The sequence below is a fragment of the Notothenia rossii genome (genome assembly GCF_949606895.1).
Source record: "Notothenia rossii genome assembly, chromosome: 8".
Taxonomy (NCBI): domain Eukaryota; kingdom Metazoa; phylum Chordata; class Actinopteri; order Perciformes; family Nototheniidae; genus Notothenia; species Notothenia rossii.
Genome location: NC_136906.1, coordinates 54,789,316 through 54,813,795, shown reverse-complemented (window position 1 = coordinate 54,813,795; position 24,480 = coordinate 54,789,316). Strand labels below are relative to the sequence as shown.

General features: G+C 39.1%; 1 protein-coding gene across 3 annotated transcripts in view; it reads right to left on the bottom strand.

Moving 5' to 3' along the window:
- The window catches only part of cnih3 (cornichon family AMPA receptor auxiliary protein 3), a 140,379-nt gene that overhangs the window by 43,907 nt on the left and 71,992 nt on the right, over positions 1 to 24,480 (bottom strand). For all 3 annotated transcript variants that reach the window (XM_079644275.1, XM_079644273.1, XM_079644274.1), the window contains exon 3: positions 22,731 to 22,778. In XM_079644275.1, coding sequence (XP_079500401.1) covers positions 22,731 to 22,778 — 48 coding nt within the window. The remainder of the gene's footprint in view (positions 1 to 22,730; positions 22,779 to 24,480) is intronic.

Below are 24,480 nucleotides of genomic sequence, written 5' to 3'. Positions count from 1 at the left end.
GTTGCCTGTTTGGAGAGCAAAAGGTTTATAAATCAGAGGGTTATTTTATTCAGGGATTATTGCACTTGTGCAAGTAAATCTGAATCATAATTTAGGTTCAGAAGTTGAATTAGTTTGTCCTCAACAGTAGGCTAAAGCTGCTGAACGCTTATTATATATTGGCTCTGAACAACCTTAATCACCAAAACCTTACATTATTACTTTACTGTAGACCTTAAACTGTAACAATTACATTACATTTGACCTTTGATGGCACATTTATTAATTTATATGTGGATTCAAATCATATTTTGGCTAAATGTAATGCAGCTTTATATGAGGTTTTTGCTACTGAATGAAGATATATTTCAGAAACAATATTAACAACCTATTACTATATGTGAAGTGAACAATAATGACATTAAACTGACTTACTTACATCTGCCTAACAATGACAGTTTCACATTTGCACATTTAACTGCCATCTGTTACCTCAGTGATGATAATACATTTAATGAAAAAACACTTGTTCATGAAATGAAAGATTACTTAATATCTTGAAATGTTACTATTTACTTGTATTTTAGGGGGAAATTAAACAGATAGACGCTGTTGTGATAAACAAATGCATGACCAATTTGGTAAATGAAATCTGAGGGCAATTTTTTCGATACAAAAGCCACTGTGATCGCCCTCTGTACAATGTGCGCTGCAGGGCATATGCTCGGATAATGGTATTCTTGTTGCTGCTATCAGACTGGGAGCATCATCTGTTCCTAGATAGGTGAGCTTGGTGATATCTCCCACTCCTGTGCAATTTAAAGAAACTGGCGCACGGTTCGGCAAAATGTTTCTCCTCAGTTTTCACCACGTCTGAAGCGAACGAGTGCAATTGCCATTCATCATGGATTATGTATCAAGTTTACGGCTTATTGATGTACAGTGGTCTCCAATCCATGCAATGCATGTAGCCAATTTCTTTCATGCTTTCTTTGCCTTCGCTGCCATGCAATCAACATCCACGCTTCAATTACGGAAGGAGGTTTCGCTCAAACTCGGTAATATGATTCATTTGCATTCTTTTAAAAATGGTTTCCAGATGAATCGCGAGAATAACAGCCCGACAATTTGCATACATTAGGTGTACAGAGGCCAGGTTAGTCCTCAAGACTGTCCACACCTTCAAGGTCACAGTTCATTTGAGCAAGCATAGATACTGTATTTGTTTTTATCTTTACGAGTGGTTTGTTGATTTTCCCACTGCTTTGAACCCCGTCATGCTCAGTGGGTTATGACTTATGACAGATAGAGTCAGTAAGAGAGACAGGGGGTAAACAGGAAGGGCGAAAGGGCAGGATTATAATGATCTTGTTGCTTGTACTGTTTAGTTTCAAATAATGAAGACAACAGTGCTTCAACCCGTAGTATGGGACATCTTTGAATCATGACAGCTATAACCAGCTTAAGATTTTTTTCAAATAAACTCATTTTTAATGACATTGTGCTTCTGGTTCTATCAAATCAGGTGCGTATGAATCCAATCATCCACGTCTTCTTTAAAACAAGTTAATATTTGTGTGTCACGCTTTCTCCAGCTCAGCTTTCCTGATTAGATATAATAAGTGTGCTCCTTTGAGTGCCGCAGCCTAAGGAGTGTTGCTCAGACAGACAGAATCCTAGGTGACTTTAGTTTAACCTTAGAGCACACTGCAGTGAAAAGTGCCATTACTCCTACTCAGAGTTGGGTGTAACGCGTAACTTTGTAACGCGTACAAAGTAACGCGTTACTGTAATAATATTACTTTTGACGGTAACAGAGTAGTGTAACGCGTTACTTTCATAATTCAGTAATCACACTACAGTTACTAACATTGCCCCGACACGCGTTACTCCGTTACTTAGCTAAAATCAGTCATAATCAGGTTTATATGTAGGCTACGTAATCTGCGCGTCCACATCTCCACGTGCAGTGCTGCATAAACATGGCTGAGTCAGCGATAACTTTCGAGGGGTGGAGGTATGCCCATTATTTTTAGTTCGTCCGAAGAATAGACAGGAATGCGACGGTGAGTATGGAGTCAGATTTGGGTCAATATTCTAGCGTGCAAAACAAGCTACTCACGAGCGGAAAATGTGCTTTTAGACGTGCATGAAATGACCCTCGCGCGCAGATTAAACCCCCACGAGCAGAGACAGCCCTCTTGCTCGCTCGCGGGAGTGTCAGCCTCACTCGCTCGCGGAGTCTGTCTGTGCGCGCGTGAAAAGTTTCTGACACTTTGGGGCGGAGCCACTGGACTCTGATTGGCAGCTGCCAGGAAACCTGGAGTTGCCAGGTTTGATAAATGCCTGAACTACCAAGAGCCGAGGAGTGACATCAGCAATATCAGTTGGACGAGATTGAATGGTAAACATGTCCATAAAAAACCATTAGGCCTATATTCGTAAAGTGTACAGCTAATATATATATATATATATATTAATTCATTTTATATAAAATAATTAGGGCCGGGACTTTAACGCGTTAATTAAGATTAATTAATTACACAAAAATTAACGCGTTAAAAAAATTAACGCATTTTAATCGCACTTATTTTTGTACCGCGGAACGTTTCTCACTGGATGAGTTTCAGGGGTACCGATTATACTGGAGCACCAACTAACGTTCATGACTTCAGACAACAACAAACCACAGTGAACAATATTCGAACAAAGAAGCTGATGAGACCGCTTTGGTTGGCCCCGTGGATGGGACATTTTGTTTTAAAAAACGGACGGATGGAAGCGCCGATAAAGCAAGGTTGTTTGCAAATTATGCAAAAAGGAATTTGCATATCACCGCAGCACATCAAGCCACAAGTATCACCTCAATGCAAAACCTATAGCAGCTAGCGTGGAAGCTAGCGTGGACGTTAGCCCGACTAGGAGTACAAGGACCCACACCCAATTCGCGTTGATCAAACAGTGGCCTATGCAACAGAGAGATTTTATTTTTCATCAGGATATTGGAAGAATAGGAGGGATTGAGGTCAATCACTGGCACTTTTTTATTTTATTTTAAATGGTACAGTACACTTTATGTTGAACTATTTATTATGTTGTTGTTGCAACTGGCACTTTATGTTGAACTGTTTATTGTTTTGGCCAAGGTTATTGAGAGAGTTGGACTGAAATGTATTAGATTTTTTAAATCAACTGTTGGTAAATCAACAAAGTCTGTTATGGCCTCTGAAGCAACAGAGAGATGTTTTCTAATAGTCAGGGTTTCCAATGTTCTGAATGTACTTGAAAGTATTGTGTTTTACTTAAAAAACAAAGTGTTATAGTTTACAGAAGGTCTACCTACCTATAGGCTACCTGAATCTCTGAAATGTACTATATTCCTAAATATGCTATTGCTACACTTTATGGCCAGTGTACCACCTTGAAAAAAATTAACAATGTTTTGTTGCTTAAGCTTAAGTATTCAGTCATTATTCAATGGTATACTAAAATCCATGTGAAAAAAATTAGTTCTCACTGTTCTCAGGTCAAATATTTATATGTGATTAAAAATGCGATTAATTGCGATTAATTCATTACAAAGCCTGTAATTAATTAGATTAATTTTTTTAATCGAGTCCCGGCCCTAAAAATAATATATTTTTGAGTGGGCTGTATCTGTCGAAAACTGCTAGCTACTGTCTGCTGTACGCACCTCATACGAAATGAACTATAAATGAACTATAGTATTACTATACTGTAAGAGTTGTATAGTATCCTATAGTAAGTTTGTAGAGTTCTGTAGTATTTTTTACCAGCTATCGTATTACTATAGTTTTTTCTGTAGTGCCATTTTATTAGCTATAGTAGCCCTATATTATTTCAATACTATGTATCTAGATCTATGTGGTATTCCTATATTATTTTAAATAGTATAACTATAGTATAATATATAGTGTTTCATAGTTGTTTTTTAAACACACTATAGAACACTCCTAGTAATATCATGATATTGTCATAGTGAATGCATATTATTACTATAGTGTTTGTAAAAGTACTACTGTAGTTTTTTTTTTGGTGTTTCCGTATTAAGACTATATTATTTTAAATAGTACTACTATAGTATAATATATAGCGTTTCTGTAGTTGTTTTTTGAACACACTATAGAACACTCCTATAGTAATAGTATGATATTGTCATAATTAATGCAAATTATTACTATAGTGTTTGTAAAAGCATTACATTCCTAGAATGAATGTGTATTTTTTTATATCAAATTAATTGATATATATATATATATATATTAGCTGTACACTTTACGAATATAATGTTTTTTTATGGACAACTTTACCATTCAATCACGTCCAACTGATATTGCTGCTGTCACTCCTCGGCTCTTGGTAGTTCAGGCATTTATCAAACCTGGCAACTCTGGGCTTCCTGGCAGCTGTCAATCAAAGTCCAGTGGCTCCACCCCAAAGTGTCAGAAACTTTTCACGCGCGCGCAGACAGACTCCGCGGGCGAGTGAGGCTGACACTCCCGCGAGCGAGCAAGAGGGCTGTCTGCGCGCGAGGGTAATTTCTTGCGCGTCTAAAAGCACATTTTCCGCTCGTGAGTAGCTTGTTTTGCGCACTAGAATATTGACCCAAATCTGACTCCATAGTGAGGTGCAAACTGTGTCCAGGCCAGAAGCTGTTCCACTACTGTAGGGACGTGCACAGGTACGGGCTAATATTGCCCGGGCAACGGCCCGTTTGGCCTTTTTGGCTGACCTGCCCCTTTGGAGAGAGCGAGAGTTTGTTTTTCTTTTTTCTGTTGTGGCCGAATCAACATGATAAGCCCACAATTACTATTGTAGCATCTCGCTGCGGGAAACACACTTTGTCTGCGCTCAGTGTCACATTTTGGAAACTTGATTTTGAGTTGTCTCATGGCAGTTAGGGTATAAGGGACAAACCAGGGTACTTTACTTCCTCTTGATACCGTCGGTTATTTACAAAAAAACACCTAAATATAGCCTACTTGTTGTTATTGTGCTTCTGTCTTTCTGTGTCTTTTCATCTGTAAACTCCCTCAACGGGGCCGCTCGCTCTCTTTTCTTGATCGCCCTCTCACGGGTGAACAGTTCAATGTCCCGCTTCTTTGTAGGATTTCTGCCATGTCTCTACCACTTTAGTTTGACCATCTCTGTTACTAAGTTATGGAATACTAAATAAACAAGTAATTAGATACCTTACCGTTACTGCGCTCATAAAGAATGATAAGAATAAGAATAATGCGTCTTGAACTAGTTTCATTAATTAGTGTCTTTACGTTTCACAGACTGTTAGCTTGTTGTGGTAGGGTGGTAGCCTATTTTATTAAAGGGCAAAAAGAAAGATTTGTTGTAGGTGCGCCGCAGTCTGCGTGATCTGCCTGTAGGGAGGTGCGGGCCGGCCCTGCAAGTAAAGTAACGAGTAAAGTAACTAGTAAAGTAACGAGTTACTTTATGTAGAAAGTAACGAAGTAGTGTAAAATATTACTTTTTTTTAAAGTAATATGTAATATATTACTTTTTTTTTAGTAACGACCCCATCTCTGCTCCTACTCTACTGACTGACTGAATCTGATGCTGAGTCGCCTCTGGTATTGCATCCAGAAGATTGGACCTTTTGCATATCATGTATTTTGTTTTTGCAATGTTTGTAAAATGTAAACTTCTTAAATGTTTTATGTGAGGGACTGCGGATGGAAATGAGCTCAAAGCTAAATCTGGCACTGTTATGCTTGACACATTTGAATGTTTTAAGTGTTCATTGCATTGTCCCTGCCAAATAAACGATTAAATAAATAAATAAGATGCTAATAAGAAAATGTAGCTTGTGGGATCTTAAAACAGGGACACTGAGATCAGCTCACAGCTACACTCATTTAAAGTATCTGTGAAATGAGTGCTGTTGGTGCGTGCAGAGCCCTTGTTAGCAATCACTTCTCTATGACAACCATTAACGATGTAACAGTGTAGTGAGTGTGACAAGAGACTTCACTGAAGGATGTTGGTTGCATTGCATTGGGTTGCTGGCCTGTTTCCTGCTTGTTTCAAGTCAATCGCACTTGCTTCACAAAAACATAAAAACCTACTGAAATACACTGAAGAATACAACTAAGTACATTTACTCAAGTACTTACAATTATGAGATACTTGTACTATACAAGTATTGTAAATGTATTTCCATTTCAGACTACTTAAAAATGATACATTTTACTCCAATGCAAACCACATATTATGAAGCATTAATTATAATACTAGTTTATCACTTAACACAACTGATACTAGTTTATTTATGGTCTGTATCAGTAAATTACATATTGGTAAAAGTTAGCCAACAAATTGACACTTTCTGTTGATCTCGTTGTACCATAGCAACAATGAGTTGCATTAACTGCAATCAGTGGCGAGCCGTGACTTTTATACCTAGGCCCTCTGACCCCCACCCCTTCCCTGGAGTTATTATGTCACAGCGTATACTTCAGCGGAATATCAAAACAACGGCCCGGGGTGCAAAACGCATCAATGAAGGCGACCCTCTACCACACAAAACAACACCTGTAAATAACCCTATTTGTGTTCTTTGAAATTGAAAAGGATTGCATTGTGTTTGTTACTTTCGTTGCAGTTGTATGTCTTAAGTGTAATTTGGCATGCTTTTATTTTGAAGGCGAGTTAACGCCGTTGACAGGAAGTTGTTGTTGCTATGGAAACAAGAAAAGTTTCACAGCGGGCGGAACTTGTCATAAAGTCCGCGATAATAGAGAACCGCAGTGACGCGTCGTAAAACCCGGAAGTAAACTTCTTCCGGTTCCTTCGCGAAAAACCAATGCAAATTCTCCATAGGATTTTGGAAAATAGCTCGAAATAAGGTCTGTGGTTGACACACATTTAAGAGAGGGATCACGTTTTGTTCAGCCGGATAATCTCCACATGTCAACCCTACTTTTATAATTTTTGAATCCTAAATCTAGTCGCCAAAAGCGAAATGCTAACGTTATGCTATAAACGAACTACAAGCCAGTACAGCAGCAGGGTCGCACGACTTCAACGTCACGCCAACTTAAGATCGTTTCAACTGACTTGCACTGAAACTGCACTTTGAACACTTTAAATATATTAACATTTTAAACTGTATACCCCGGTTATCTCGGCCCGTTTTGTTTAATGTATACCACGTTTATCTAGGCCCTTTTTGTTTTATGTATACATGTCACACTGTGGGAAACAATATTTCGATATTTCTGAATGTATAACACATGTAGAATTTTTGACAATAAAGCTGAATTTGACTTTCGCGTGCTTGCATATTTTAACAAAGCTTTTCATTTTAGCCACACTGAATTTAACTAGAAGTCATGGCTGTGTCAATTACCAGTCTGATATCGTTTTACAAAGATGACAAGAAGAGTGTAGATAGAGGAGAGAACCACTACAAGTCAGGACACGTAACAGTGCAGCCTAGATGAAGGTGTGCTTACCGATGTTGTCAGGGCTAGCATGAGGGACAAGGTTTATAGTGTCGGTGAGTAGTGATAGCAAGAGTACCGTTAACCTAGAGTTAATTTATTCACATTAATTCCCATCAACAAATCAATTGTATGTGTCACATGAAATCTATATTAGGCAAGGCAAGGCAAGTTTATTTATATAGCACTTTTCAACACAAGGCAATTCAAAGTGCTTTACAAAAAATGAAAGACATTAAGAAAATGGCATTTAAAATCAGTCATTAAAAAGAAAAGCTAATAAAAGAAACATTAAAAGAAAAAATACATGGATAAAAGTTACAGTGCAGTCTAAGATATGAATAGTTCAATTAAAAGCAGCGACAAAAAGAAAAGTCTTCAGCCTGGATTTAAAAGTAGTAAGTTGCAGCGGACCTGCAGGTTTCTGGGAGTTTGTTCCAGATATTTGGAGCATAATAACTGTATGCTGCTTTACCATGTTTAGTTCTGACTCTGGGGACAGAAAGCTGACCAGTCCCTGAAGACCTGAGAGATCTGGATGGTTCATCATTTAGCAGGAGGTCAGAAATGCATTTTGGTCCTAAACCATTCAGTGCTTTATAAACAGCAGCAGTATTTTTGAAATCTATTCTTTGACACACAGGAAGCCAGTGTGAAGACTTCAGAACTGGAGCGATGTGATCCACTTTCTTACTGTTGGTAAGGACTCGAGCAGCGGTGTTCTGAATCAGCTGCAGCTTTCTAATAGATTTTTTAGTGAGACCTGTGAAGACACCATTGCAGTAGTCCAGTCTACTGAAGATAAAAGCATGGACACGTTTTTCCAAATCCTGCTGTGACTTTAGTCTTTTAATCCTAGATATGTTCTTTAGGTGATAGCAAGCTGATTTAGTAACTGTTTTAATGTGACTGTTGAAACCAATAATTAATTTAACCCGCTGACAAGAGAGCCCACCTCCGAAGATCGTGACTGGCTGAGGGACAGACTCGGGGGCAGGTTCTCAAGAATTTCTTGGCTTCTCTCCCCCGAGCCAGAAGAGGAACACTACAGCTTGGAAACAATTAATGTTCCTGAAATTATCAAATCTGTTGGGCATCAGGGACCTGAGGCAATTGTGGCAAGCATGGCATTGTCTGAAGAGCAACATAGGGCAATTCAGGTGGCTACCACTGGTCAGCGAACCAACCCAAACTGGCATTTGTTCAGGAAAGGAAGGTTGACTGCCAGCAACTTTGGAGCTGTCCTGAGGTCAAAGCGTGTGACTGCTTCCTTTATTGCCAGGGTGCTACAACAACAGGCCCTTGATGGTGTTTTGTCTGTACAGTGGGGGACTATGAATGAATGTGAGGGCGTCAGGGCATTCACCACTGCAACTCAGATGCAGGTCCTTGAGTCAGATTTGTGGCTCTCCCTATCAGGATTGTTGGGGGCATCTCCAGATGGTCTGGTAGGGTCTTCCGCTGTGCTGGAGGTAAAGTGTCCCTACGGAGCCAGGGAAATGACAATTAGTGAAGCATTGCAAATCAAGGGCTTCTGTGTCAGTAAGGAAGGATAAACATTCAGCCTGCGTGAGGAACATCCTTACTGGCACCAAGTGCAAGGTCAGCTTCACCTCACTGCAAGGAAGAAGAAATAAAAAAATTGTGAATTGTTTTTAATTTACATTTACTCGCCTTTGCAATGTTGTGGTTGTTAGAGTGTTAGGTTTCCTGTCAGCTCGTCTGTTGGGAAGATATAAAATATTAGTTTCATGGAAGTCACACCGTCACATATACTGTAAGAGCATTAAGACATACAGTACATAGGCTAAAACAAAACATCTAAAGATATAACCTTGCACTTTGATAAGTCTCGTGAATATTTTCACTATTTTGACATTTTTATAGATCAAAATTGAACTAAAGAAATAAATGGTAGATTAATCCATATTGAAAATAGGTGTCAGCTGCTACACTAATTATAATAGTTATATTTCTTAATTAATTAAGATAAGATATTACTGTATTGATCCCAATTTGGGAAATGTTTGTGTTGCAGCAGCATAACAAGAAAAACAAAATATAAGTTATTATATATACAAAAGTATGTGAGGGATGGAATATTAAATTGAATATAAATGTAAAATGTACATGTGATTTTACGTCCAAGAGAAGCTATGGAGCAGAGAGTTCTCTGCCAGCCAGAGGTGATTTGTTATTAGTTCAATATGTCAAATTGATTTCCCTGACTACAATCTTTAGTTACATGGTGAAACGTTATGCTGCTTGTACTAATTAGAATTATCATATAAGCCACACAGGTTTTAATAGGATGTATTCATTATCTTTACTTATGTTGCGGTCTTTTCAGCAGCGCCATCTCTAAAACGGCGATACACTCACTACCCATCATTTACATTTCACCGTGACATGGACAAACATGTAACGTCAGCTTACCTCATGGCACGAATCCAGACTCTCCTTTGGAAAACATTGGCCGGGAAACGATAGAACAAGCACGTTTCATGCGAAGACCTGTGGCTGCAACCCGGAGCAAAGCAACAAACCATTGCGTAGCTAACTAGTAGCGCTAGCTTTAGCTAACGTTAGCTAACGAAACGAACTGCCGAGTAAAATTGGAAAACACTGGTAATTAATTATTCTATAATTTGTAAAACTACTGTGTTAAAAACGACAATTTCAAAAATACAGATTCTAATGGTCAGATATAGATATACAGGTACTAAAGATAGGCAGGTACTTGCTTTCAAGCAGAACACAGGGGAAAACAAACTTAGCGGGAGTGTTTACGTGTTCTACGTAATGACGTACAACGGCCTCGACAATTTCTGTAGTCCTATTCAGCCACTTGGTAACAACCATCGTTTTTCACGTAAACTCTTCAAAAATCCCCAGTGGGGTCACTGCTGACGTATTTAATGTCGTAGAACAAAACGTGACTTATCTCTTAAATTTGTGTCAACCACAGACCTTATTTCGAGCTATTTTCCGAAACCCTATGGAAAAAATGCATTGCTTTTTGAGGAAGGAACCGGAAGTGCTAAAAATGCTAACTTACTTCCTGGTTTTACGACGCGTCACTCCGGTTCTCTATAACACCGACCCATTTAGAGGGAATATATGATTGGTCAATTGTACTGTCATTTGACATTACTCTCTCGTTCAGTTACTATAGCTGGGCCCTCTGTGAATTCATAGTTGGACCGCCTGGACGTCCAACAGCTCCTCTCTTCACAGTAACTCGCAGAGACGAGCTTCTTTCATTTAACCCTTCACATTCAAACAGAAACTGAATAGGCAGATTTCGAAGGATTTATTTCTTTGGAAATGTTATTTTAAATACAATTAAATCAAGTTATTTTGGTAAAACTAATGAAAAATATAACAACTAAAAAAAACTATTACATCTTTTTTTTTTTTTTTTATGTTTTTAAATATTATTTTGTAGAATATCTTAGGCCCTCAGAGAGGGCCTAGATGGCCCTGACGGCTCGCCACTGACTGCAATAAACATTTTAACAGATAGCACTCCCTTTTACTTCAGGGCTTTGATATTATGTGTTATTTAGCAGGACGTTTGTGGGTATGTTTAAATGTGCACATAGGTTACATGTTTCCAAGCATTTTAATTCTTTATTTTTTTTTCATTCAAGCCGTATGAGCTTACTTAAGTTGTAATATAAATAATCACTTGCCATGATGACTCATACACTGACTCACAAGGAGGAAACAATACTAGTGTCACTGTCGGGCTGTAATAAAAGGGCTCTACCAAGCAGATACGATTTTGTGTATTAAAAGTGAGGCAAACTTTCGTCTGCTTAACATTTGTAATACAATCCAAAGTACTGCATTTTATTTATTTATTTTCATTATCTGGTCATTGTGTTTGGACATATGGTGCACCACTGTAAGGGCACTGGAACAAATCTAGGAGTTAGCAAGTCTCCTGCACCCAGAATAGGTTGGGTGTTACCATGGTGACCACCATTAGTCAATCAGCATAATCCTCCGATACATAATACTCAAAAAACGAAAACATCCGGTTTGTTTATTATTCACTAGGATCTACACTATCACTGGTGTGCACACACACAAACACAATTACACTGAGTTAGCTGTGCTAGAACAATGGGAACAAACATGTACACTACAACCAACACATGGGATGTGAAAGCACGCACAAACACATACACAGCACGCACAAACACATACACAGAACACACAACACACACACAACACAGACACACAGCGTATCTAACAGAAGCAGAGATCACAGCTCAGCACCACTCAATTTCTGACTCCTGTCTCGTCTCTTTCCAATGTGAGGAGACACACACAGAGCCAGAGAGAGAAAGAGAGAGAGGGGGAGGGGAAGGGGGGGGGGGGGGGGGCAAAAAGAGAGAGCTGAAAAACATAAAACCCAATGAAATGAATGAGAACATAAGAGGGGTGGGAAGTCAGAAGAGCCTCAGAAGTGAAAATAGCGGGGTGCAAAAGGAGGAGAGGGGAGGGAGACCAGTTTTACAAGAGGTCTTAGTCAGGAGAAACCGAAGCAGTTCTATCTTGTATCTTGTATCTACAGCCAAAAGGTTCAGAATGAATAACAAAACACTTACAAGATCCATTCAAACCATTGTTCACTGTGTCCATTATTTCAAAACCATTGCAGGCGGTGATTTCAAGTCTTAAATGGGCAGTCAGGAAAACTGGTAAATGTTAAGAACACCAACCAGTTTATTCCGCATTCAAAACAAGTCTATTACAAACAAGTAAGGACATCAAGGGTGAAGGGGAACCAAGGACGTGCAAAAGAGCATCATCCGCTTAAAGATAGTCATCAAAGTACCGATTTAAAGAAAATATGCTATTTAATGTAGATAATAGTGCACCAAGAATGGACCCCTTTGGCACTCCGTCACTCCCGGTAAGACAGCTTTAGACGTATGTGCATGTATATATATAATGATCCAGAACATTAAGAGTTTGATTTAAAGAGACCGACCTCAACCTATAGAATGTTGTAGGACCTTTTGTTCCAAAAAAACCTTGCACTTAAAGGAGGACAAAGGCATAATAAAAGTATTTTTGGCAAGCCGTGGACGTGTTGGATTGTGATTGGAAAAACATCAATGGCAAAACGTTTGTGTGTTGTAAATTACATATTAGTCATTTTTTGATAGCGCCAAACTGTGACTGTGTTTCATCTTCACTACTTCCATGGCTGCATTAAAATACAGCAATGCAAACATTATTGTTACTCCATTTATAACTGAGGTGAAAGGCAGCTAAAGTTGAGTTTATAGACAGCACGACATCACACCTAAATCGAACGACTGCCATTTATCATGGTTTAGGCGTGCCCTTGCAGCGAGTTAGTGATGGTTCTTACTGATGTCATGTGGTTTCTAGTCAGTGCAATACATGTAGCTTGCACCCGTTATGCTACCATGCAATTAGTGGTAGAAATGTGTGCTGGAATTGCTGAAGGAAGATAGGGTGAAGCGATAAATGTACATTAATTTGATTAAACACGCTAAGGTTTCCAGATTAATAAAGAAAATACGCTCTGCACCTTAAAAATAACCTAAATAATGACATGCCGAGCCCATCCTCCGTCACCTACGCATTACTAGAATTAGAAAGGTGTAGATAGAGGAATGGATGGATTGAGAGAAGAGAGAGAGGGATGGATTTAGTTGCTGAAATAGAGGAGGAGAGAGAGGGAAAGGGGAAAGACAGGTCCAAAAATAAAGGCAGGAAGAGCGCTAATGAGTACAAGTACACTCAGGTTTGCTTAGTTGCTGTGACAACGTGCCGGCTCATTGCTTCCAGCCACACGAGTACATATCCAATGAATAACACACACGTACACACAGTTGAGAGTAAAGAAAACAGTTCCCTTAAAGCTGAATCCTTCAATAGGTTCACAGGCGTCCAACACCCATCAAAACACACTTTATTGAGAACAAAAATGGAATCAGTCCATATGTCTGCATGTGTAGTGCCTCCTTATTAAAAACTATCAAATAGGTATGCCAACAAAAGAAAAGCAGCCAAAGCTTTTAACTAAATCAATCAGGACCAAAGTGCTGAGACTGTGCCAGTTGGAGCGATCTGAATACATTTAGCAAAGGAAGAACCAGCGCTGGAGAAATGTGTAAAAAAGCTTTACAATGCAGCAGATCCTCCTGCATCAGGACCTCAGGCGTTCCCGCTGACAGGCACAGTCAGCAGACTCGAAATATACATCATAAATTGTGTTCATGAAGTTTATAAACTGTGAGAAGATGTATGAGTTTGAATACATGTAAGAAAATGTAAAATGTCCCTTGAGGCACTTGGCAGGGATGTCCTTTCTTTCGGTTTTTCTCGCATCACTAGAAACTACTGATCGTCAATCATGCCAAACATTAGACAACATGATGATATATAAATACTGGGAGATTACTTTTGAGACCTTTTTTAGCGTACCTTACGATACCACCTCTTCTGAAATAGATACCTGTGGTTGTATGAGGGCTTTGGAGGCAATGATGCAAATCAGTGGGCAGGATTTATAGATTGTTTTTAATCAGTGTGATTAAAGGGGTCCTTTTTTGGTAATGTTCAGGTTCATATTTGTATTGTGTGTCTCTCCTGGGACATGTCTCCATGCTTTCATGTTCAAAAAGCTCTTTATTGTTCTCATACTGCCTGTGCTGCAGCACCTCTTTTCACCCCCTGTCTGAAACCAGAGCCCAGTCTGCTCTGATTGGTTAGCTGGCCAGCTATGATGTGATTGGTTAACCGTTTACAGATGTCCCGCCCCTTAGTCTATCATGTACAATGTGTTAGCCAATAGAAGTGCAAGTGTAACATTATGATGTCACTATGCTACAGAAGTAAAGGAAAGGAGCCTTTGCAGATCATTTACATGCACAAAAACGTATATAACACAACCCAAAAAAGCATAATAGGGCTCTCTGGGTACTTCGAATTGTATTTGTGGTAAATAATTTAAAGGTCACCTATGATGCAAAGTCCAGTTTTCATGTCTTCTATACATAAAGTACATAAGTGTCCCCTCTGTGTTAAGAGATTGGGAAACTTTCAGGAAACGTTCTATCCTGATCCATCTACATAAAAACCTGTCTGCAAATGAGCTGACCAGATTTTGGTCACTTTGTGACGACGTAATGTTTTTATTGGCTTGTGCAACCTTTAGCCAATAACCAACCAAGGCAATACCCACCCACCTTATCACCTGAATCTCCTGCTACAGCATTGTGTTTTTGTTTTTTTAAACCAATCACTCCATAGAGGGGCCTGGGGAGGGCAGTTCATTTGCATTTAAAGCTACGGATACAGAATCAACACTTTAGAAACAGGGCTGAAACGAGGGGTTTATGGCATGCTGCAATGATCTGTTTGGTATTTCGAGCCAAACACTTCAGAGACATGTTTTGTATATATTTGAGACCTACACTATATTGGGGAAAAAGAGTATGATAGGGGACCTTTAAATATTCATTAATTGGAATGCACCAGTCTTTTCTGCAGTATTTTCAAATAACGTTTCAGTCAAAACTACAGTTTTAGCCACCAAATTGTAAAATACTACTCCGGTAACATTTCAAGTTCACTACACTACAGGATTATTGAAAGTATCCATGTGGGAAATCAGACAGTGGAACTGCTCAAACTGCAAAACCAAAAACTTTTACCTGCCAGAAATCCATTTGATTTGACATTACTGCCCCGTTCCTGGGACCACTCTATCCGCTTGGACTGCGGAGCCTGTGCTCACTTCCCGGAGCTGAAACGCCACCTGTGTTGCGGTTGATTTTGGACTTTGGTGGACTGGGTTCGTTCATGGATGTATAATAAGAACGGGTTCGTTGAGCTAAACTAAAGCATAGCATGACTGGGCTTGTGTTCCTGTTTACATGAGACGTCAAACAACATCATCTTCGTTCTCGGGAGGACTGAAAGTCCGGACCGGATTCTCAGCTCGCTGACCTGGCATTTCTCAACTTCGGCAGGACGGAAAACGTGGACGGCGTTCCTGTGCTGATTTATGGATTTCTTCAGCAGGCCCTCTCTACCTCCTGACACATGTCACCCAGCATGTTTCTCCTAATGACTATTCTCCATCCATATGAGGTGCGTGAAGGGTGTGAAGACCAAAATGTGCCTCGTCTTGTCTTCCCTAGTAAAGACAAAAACTGGGATTCTACTTTGTTTAAGAGCTCTGTAAATTGGAGCATTCTAATCTCCAAGGATCTCATGACTCTACCTTGTCTTATTCGTCTTTTTATTCCTTATAACTGGTTGTTTTCAATTAACTCATATTCCTATGGTGGAAAGAGAGTAATAGGCCTATATAATGAATCTATGCAAACAACAACTTGGGTGAAAAGGAAATGTTTCATTGTTATCCTGCTCCTCCTATCAGGAAATGTTCATCCAAACCCTGGACCAGATTTTACTTGTTTGAGTACCCCTGATATATTTTTAAGCAAGGTCGGGTCTTGGTATCATCCACATAAATGTCAGAAGTCTACTTCCTAAAATGGACCACATGAAAATCTGGGCAAAATCCTCTGATTATGATGTTCTTATTTTATCTGAAACTTGGCTAAAGAAATCTATCACGGACAAAGACATTGCAATTAAGGGTTACAATGTGTTTTGTTGTGACCGTCCCAGAAAAGGTGGTTGTGTTGCAATTTATGTAAAAACAAAATGTAATGCCACCATCCAATCATCTGTGTCTCTTAGCAGACAATTTGAACTACTTGCGCTGAAATTTGAACTTCTTAAGGGTCAGTTTATCACTGTTGTAGGGTGCTATAGACCCCCTTCAGCAAGCATTGAGGCTTTATCATCACTGAGTGATCAGTTATCTTGCTTTTATTTTAATGAGATTTTAATTGCTGGAGACTTTAATTGGGACTGGTTGTCCTCTGTCTCCGATAGTTTTAAATCAACCTGTGACTCTTTTAATCTTACGCAACTTATCAATAGCCCAACTCGTCCTAATCTTAAACACCAAGATAAATCGTCTCTTATCGATTTATTTTTAACAAATGCGCCTCATAAGTTTTTGGATATTGGTATTTTTCCAAATGATATGAGTGACCATTGCGCTATAGCTACAATCAGGCAAGCTAAGCTTCCAAAAACAAGACCACAAATAGTTTTAAACGTGACTTTAAACATTTCTGCAAGCAAGCATTTTTTCATGACCTGTGGGATTTTGATTGGAACAAGATCTCTCTCATTAGTGACATTGAACTGGCATGGGATTATTTTCATGAGGCTTTTACTAGAATTATAAACAAACAGGCTCCTTTTGGCAAATTTAGTGTGAAAGGGCGAAAAAAAATCCCTGGTTTAGTCCTCAACTGGCCAGCATTCTAAAAGAAAGGGATATTGCCTGGTCAAGGGCCAGAAAATCGAAATCCCAAGTGGATTGGATTGTTTTTAGACAGCTCCGAAATCATTTCACATTCCTAGTTAAAAAGGCTAAATCTGAGTACTACATTTCTAATACTACTAGTAACTTAAATGATCCAAAGAAATGTTGGAAGGTAATAAAAAACTCATTTGGAACAGAAACTAAAAATGAATTACCAGCCTGCATTGTCACAGACTCGCAAACCCTCACTGACAAATCGGCCATTCTCAACTGCTTTAATGAACATTTTATTTCATCTGGTTCTTTGTTTGAGTCCCTACATTCGGACCCTGGACAGAACGTTGATTCCTCACCACCTTCATCCCACCCCATGGCTCAGCCATTCAATTTCACTTTTATCGAGGCGATAGAGTTCCATAAAGCATTGCAGAATCTGGATCCACACAAATCGGCAGGTCCGGACAAACTTCCTCCTCATTTTCTTAAATTAGCAGCAGACTCTATAGCTGAGCCGCTTACTTATCTTTTTAATTTAATTCTTTCCAACAATGAGATTCCTAACATATGGAAATCTGCATATGTTCTTCCTTTACTGAAAGGAGGGGATCCCTCATCTGTTAATAATTATAGGCCAATTTCAAAATTAACTGTTGTAGCGAAGGTCCTTGAAAAGCTTCTCAGTGAACAACTTAAATTATTCTTGGACACAAATGATATTTTGTCAGAGCACCAATCCGGTTTTAGAAAACAACACGGCACAACAACTGCTGCTATTAAAGTGGTGAACAACATCATTGAGGCATTGGACTGTAAAAAGTATTGTGCAGCTCTATTTATTGATTTGTCAAAGGCATTTGACACAGTTGATCATATCATCCTGGCGGAAAGACTTCACAGTATCGGCTTATCTAGGCATACTCTAGGTTGGTTTTTAAATTATTTATCAGCGAGAACCCAATGCGTCCAATTTTCTAGGTCCTCTTCTTCCTTCCTCCTGATAGCAAAGGGTGTGCCACAAGGTTCCATATTAGGACCCATTCTTTTTACCATATATGTAAATAATCTATGTAATAATTTAGCAAACGCTTCTTACCATTTTTATGCAGATGACACTGTTATTTATTGTTCCTCCGCTTCTATAGAGCAAAGTCTAGATTTCCTCCAGTCTGCCTTTGATGTCATACAAACCCATTTATATCAACTAAAGTTGGTATTAAATGCTGAAAAATCCAAAGTGATGATATTTTCGAATGGCAAAAAGTTACCATCTATTCTACCCAATATTTGTACTGCACAAGGGACTGACATTGAGAGGGTCACTACTTACAAATATCTGGGATTTCTTATTGAACAGAACTTGTCTTTCAAGTTACACACGGAAAATGTTGTTTCAAAGCTAAAAATAAAATTAGGTTTCTTTTACAGAAATAAATCCTGTTTCTCTTTTCAGACAAGGAAACATTTAATATCTGCAACGTTTTTACCTGTATTAGATTATGGTGACCTGCTATACATGAATGCCTCTGACCAATGCTTAAAGAGCTTGGATACTGTGTACCATTGTGCCTTACGATTTATCACTGGATGTGGATATCGAGTACACCATTGCACTTTATATGCTGCTGCTAATTAGCAATTTTTGTCTGCTCGCAGACTTTCCCATTGGATGGGTTTTATTTATAAATCTCTGCTTGGGTTGGTTCCCTCCTACATTTGCACATATATGTGTCAAAGAGAAAGTCTATATGGCCTGCGCTCCTAAGATTTCATTCAGATGCTGGTACCTACAGTGAGAACAAAACTGGGTAAAACAGCTTTTAGATATGCTGCTCCCACAGCTTGGAACAATGTACAGAAGGAGCTGAAACTCTCAGATTTAATCACTATGGGGGAATTCAGGTCCATCTTAGAGGTCAGAGAACACGACACCATTGGTAGATGTAAGTGCTCGTATATCCTAAAATCGTTTACAATTTTGCCAGTTTTGAATGATTTTTAATAGTTTGTTTTACTTCGCATATTGACTGGCTATTGTGCCATTTTATTTGTGTTTTACAGCTGTATTTGTCTGCCTGTCATGTCTGTGTTTTATCTGTTGTAACTTTGTACATGCTGCCCTTCTTGGCCAGGTCACTCTTGGAAAAGAGATTTTAATCTCAATGAGTCTTTTACCTGGTTAAATAAAGGATATATATACGATCACCCAAGGGCCAGTTCATTGATCTTTCAGGCAATTAATCAGGCATGGTGACCCCTGCTTAAATTAAACATCAAACCATAACTGATACGGAAGAAATTGTGCCAGAAATCAAAATTCCCTGAGGTGCCTAATCCAATGATATATTGATTACATCACAGGTTTAGAGGGTCTCTGGCTTTGGAATACGTTTTTTCATATATTGAATATTGATTGGAAAGCCATATAGTAAACATAAACTGGGTGATACTCTACTTCTTTAACTGCTGCTTGTGTTAGCACATGTGCAGTTACCACTCATGATCCCTGCACAGTAGGTCACAGCTGCAAGTGTGTGTGTGTGTGTGTGTGTGTGTGTGTGTGTGTGTGTGTGTGTGTGTGTGTGTGTGTGTGTGTGTGTGTGTGTGTGTGTGTGTGTGTGTGTGTGTGCGTGCATGTCAAAGCATGTATTTGTTTCTGCAAAAGCACTGCAGGGGGATGTTCCCCCCCAGGGGCCAGCGGAGGGCCCGAGGGCTGGAGTTGACAACACTGATAACCAAGATTAGCTGTTCAACCGATGCATAAACACACACAGACACACACTGGCGTGCACACATGCATGAGACGTGCAGCACAGTGTGAGTTTTAGTGAGGTGGAGGGAGAAACAGATGTCACATTGACGCTGGGAGGAGGCCTCTTTTAAGCCTCAAGGAAAACTGGCTAAACACAGACACACAACATAGTCTGCATGGCTCTCCATCTCTGTCTCCCTTTTGATGTCAACATGAGGCAGGACGAGAAGTGAATCAAAAATGCATTATATACTGAACTACTGAATCTAGACCTGTAGAATACTAGGGGTGTAACGGTACCGAAATTATTCGGTACGGGCCCTTCGGTTCGGTACACGTGTGTACCGAAGTGTACCGAACCAATATAAAGTTAAACGTAAAAAATTGAGAACGTGAACAACTTTTTGGAAGTAATCTCAAGTGCTGGGTCGCAGCATTCAGAGTAATTTCCTCACATTGGGTTCAACGCGTCATAGAGCGAGCAAGTCATTTCATTCGACGAGAGGCATACTATGAGAGCTGGTCACAGGGATGCGTTCAAATGTAGTCAGTAATTTGAGGAACTGTCAAAATGGCGAACGCAGATAAAGTTGAGCTCAAAAATCCTCCACCGTCATTGAAATCTCCGGTTTGGGAACATTTTGGTTTCGCAGTTACGTACAAGGATGACGGACAAAGAGAGGTGGACCGAACCAAAGCTGTTTGTCTGCATTGTTCAACTAAAATTGGTTACGCGGCTGGCAATACATCAAACTTGCAAAGTCATTTGAAAAGGCATCACCCGAACGGGAATATCACCGGTACCAAAAGAAAAAAGATTGAAGTGCAAACCAAACTCCCGCTAGCATTTAAGCCTCCACCACTCGCAAAAAGTTCAGACCGAGCAAAAGCTATTACAAACGCCAAATATCCTTATGTTGCTATGTTAGCAAAGCGCTACCTGGCTGTATCTGCTACCTCTGTCCCTAGCGAGAGGGTGTTCTCCACAGCAGGAGACATTGTTAGTGCCAGCAGATCTGCCCTTTGTTGGAGATTTGGAGGATGTTGCAAATCCAACCTCGTCTCCGCGTGTCGTTTGACAAGCTAGGTGAATTCGGGAAAAGGGAGGGATTAAGAAACACCAGAATACAAGTTAAACAATAATCCTGCTTTTAATGATATACAGTAACGATACAAATACAAAGAAATCACGAAGCACTCTGCAGAGTACTCCGGGCTCAGGTTCTACCACCCGTGTGAGACAGGTCTCAGGAACGGCTGGTGAAAAACAAGAGCGCGAACCAAAGGAAAACACAGGCTTTCATACTAAAACACAGGAGGAGGTGTGTACGTGCATTCCCCCAGAGGTCATCTTATTGGCAGAGATCAACACATGGCCTGTCGCACCCAATCAGTGCGACACAGCAGCTTTTAGCCAGCACACACACATCTCCTTTATGGCCCTGTGTCCCTGAGTCCATCTTCCCGCCTCCTGACTGCCACACACAAGTTAAAAGTATGTTTTAAGATATAGTTGTTATAGTTGGCTAAATATACGTAATACATGTTAATTACTTTCATATCAATAACAACGAGGAACACATTACCTATGCTCTTAAGCAGTATTAGAGATGCTTTCCAAATAGTCAAACTTCTCAGGCTTACCTATGGCCCTTCCATTTGTTTGAGCTATTGTTCACATCTTTACTTCAAATAAAAGGTTTCACATTGTATATTTCCAGCTTCCTTTACACATACTGCTATTATTAACACAAAGTAACTAACCACACACCTCTATTGAAAACAAGTCGATTCCCCTGACAATTGACATGCTGAAACTCCTGGAATGCGTCCCTCCCCCACCTCTCTCGTCCCTGTCATAAAAAACTGCTTCCATTTCATATAGAGTAATGAAAGATGTTTAAGCTAATTTCTCCACAATGTTTGTAGCCATTTAGTACCCACACATGAAAGAATAAGAACAGAGGTATAGTTGACCAGTAATCATGTAGCATTTATATTTACTTCAATGAAAACACATACACATCTGCTACAAGATTGTGTCACGCACCCCCTTTTTTACGAGGGAAGCATTCCAGAGCCTCGGCACTATCTCCAAATAAGGGTGTCCCATGCTCCCATCTCTTCTCTAAGCACACAGAATTCACCTCAATATATTGGGGGAGGAAAGGATACTTTGTCCCTTCAAATTTAACACACATGAACATATATAAGGTGACACCAAAATGAATATACCAGATTTTACTTTCCTGTCATACCCCGTTACTTTAATACTTCAAATAATTCAAATAATCCTTCACCTTTCTGCAAGCAATGTGAACAAGTAAATTTATCTTTAAAAAAAAACATGAAAATACAATGAAAAGCAAGTCATAATGTCAAACTGGCTGCTTAGGTACTCGTACAGTACAGTTCAAATACAGATTATTTCAGTTCATCGAAATGCTGCACCTTAATGTTTATTTTATTATATTTTGTATTTATTTGAGTGAATATTCACAGTTTAATAATAATTAAAAACCCAAAACTAATAGTTTATGTTTTATGAGTACTAGTACAGTAAAGTTCAAATACAGATTATTTCAGTTCATCGAAATGCTGCACCTTAATGTTTATTTTTATTATATTTTGTATTTATTTGAGTGAATACATTATTCACAGTTTAATACTAATTTAAAAAACCCCAAAAACATTTTATGTTTTGTGATAATTTTTTCTGCTGTACGGAAAAAGTACCGAACCGAACCGTGACCTAAAAACTGAGGTACGTACCGAAATGTTTGTGAACCGTTACACCCCTATAGAATACTGATATGTAGCTCTAAATAGAGTGGTGCAGTGATGACAGATTGTTGTAGGCCAAATCGAAGTTAGCATCGCCAGGGCTTCCTCTCAAAAATGCAACAGGATTTTGGAATATTGCAGAGATAAATTGGCAATCACACGTGTTCGGCAGTTTAATCCCACATATTCAGAAATCTAATTCTTAATTGTCAAGCAGAAGCCTTATTTTCCTAAAAGTGATGAGTATATCCAATACCAAGCAAAAGGGTTATATGCTCTATGACAAGACAGGTACCAATCAAATTCAAAACCAAAATGTGTGTCCCTCTCTGCTTACCTTCCTAAGCAAGTTGCAGATCCTCTCAATGTTCCGCAGCCTCTCCCTCTGTGAGGAGACAGAAAAGATACGATTGCAATTCACTAGTTTTTATAGAACATCTTCTTACTTATGACTGAAAGATGCAACTAAAACCTTAAAATTCATGAACTGAAATATTGTGAAAGGGTTGAAATAAGACGAGAAAACGAAAAGCAGACCCGACAAAGCCTGTCAATAACAAGGTAGCCCCACCCTAAAGGATACACTCGTTAACCGTTAATTTCCTCTAAATCAAATCCTAATAAAGCTAACTAACATCATAGTGTATTAAGGAAGACTTGAAAGTAGCAATTAAGATTGAGAATCAATTTATGTTAACAATGTTTACTGAGGTAAGAAATCAAGTTATGAGTAGGGTCATTTCTCCTTGACTTCTATAAAACTGTAAGTCGTAAAACTAGGATAGGTGCACTGTTTCAAGGTTCAGTGAACACATACTGGACATTGAACACAAAGACAACTCAAAGACAACTGGAACTTAAATATATGTAACTGTTCCTCATAAAAGTGAATGGAATGATGCGAGCAAAGCATTATAGTTTATTTTATTTTTGAATGGTGCATAAAAAAGATGCATGTATTGGTGATGCATTTAAGGTGTCTTGGGGTCGATACATTTAAGATCATGTGTAATCATCCCCTGGTTTGTAAGGGTCACATATGACTTTCCTAATATCACTTTAATGTGTTTTGAAAGGTGTGACAAGTGAAGACCTCACTGGACCAGCTTAGGAGGTCATTACATTTAGTTTTTATTCCACATGTGTAATATGGTTTGACAGCAGGAAGTTAACGCATAAGAAATTTGGAGGATTTAGAGTGCATTTGCCCTTAAGTCACTTTAGTTATTGTGTTTATATAACTTTCTATAATATATTGAGTATTGAGTGTTTCTCAGCTTGTGTTAAAAGCTGTGAAATGCTTAAATCAGCACTTGCCACAATGCTGACTCTAACAGCCGCCACTTCACCAAAGCTTTTAACATAATCATCAAATATTAACTAATTCCTATAGCGACGCATTCAGGTCTTGACTTGGCTCAACAGGGGGCGATGCATAACTCTGGCTGCTTATAAATCATAAATTGATCTGAGCGTCCTGCTGTTTGTGGACAGTCAGTTTGACTTTACTTCTAATAAGCAGGCTGCAAACGTCAACAACTGTGGCACCACGGGAACGACAAAGTGTATAAAAAAACATTAATGCCCACACAGAACATTAAAGAATGTGTGTGTGAGCGAGTGTGTGGCACAGGGAGAGAGCTGTGATGACAATGACTGTATGAACAATGTACACACGGACTGGTTTTTATTTGCATTGGGGACCAACTTTCTGAACAACACTTGAGGGAAATACCCTTACTAGAGGTCCTAGAGGCATGAACAAAAATAGACATACGCCCAACCACAACTGGCATTCATATTTAAAACACACAGTACCCATGATAAATGAGTTTAACTCACTGTATGGGCAGTGAGGCCCCCTACCTTGGCAACAGCATCATACCCAAAGATGGAGAACAATATACATGTATTTTTGACTTGGCAAGCTAGCCCTACCATAGATAGAGCAACTTTTTTTATTTTTCTTGTCACTTTTATTAACTATGTTTGAGCAGTGTATTTGATGTTTTCTGTGACAATGGTCCTAAATGACTGTATACTAGCATCACAGCAGACAAAGTCAGCAGGTGCCTGGTAAACCAACT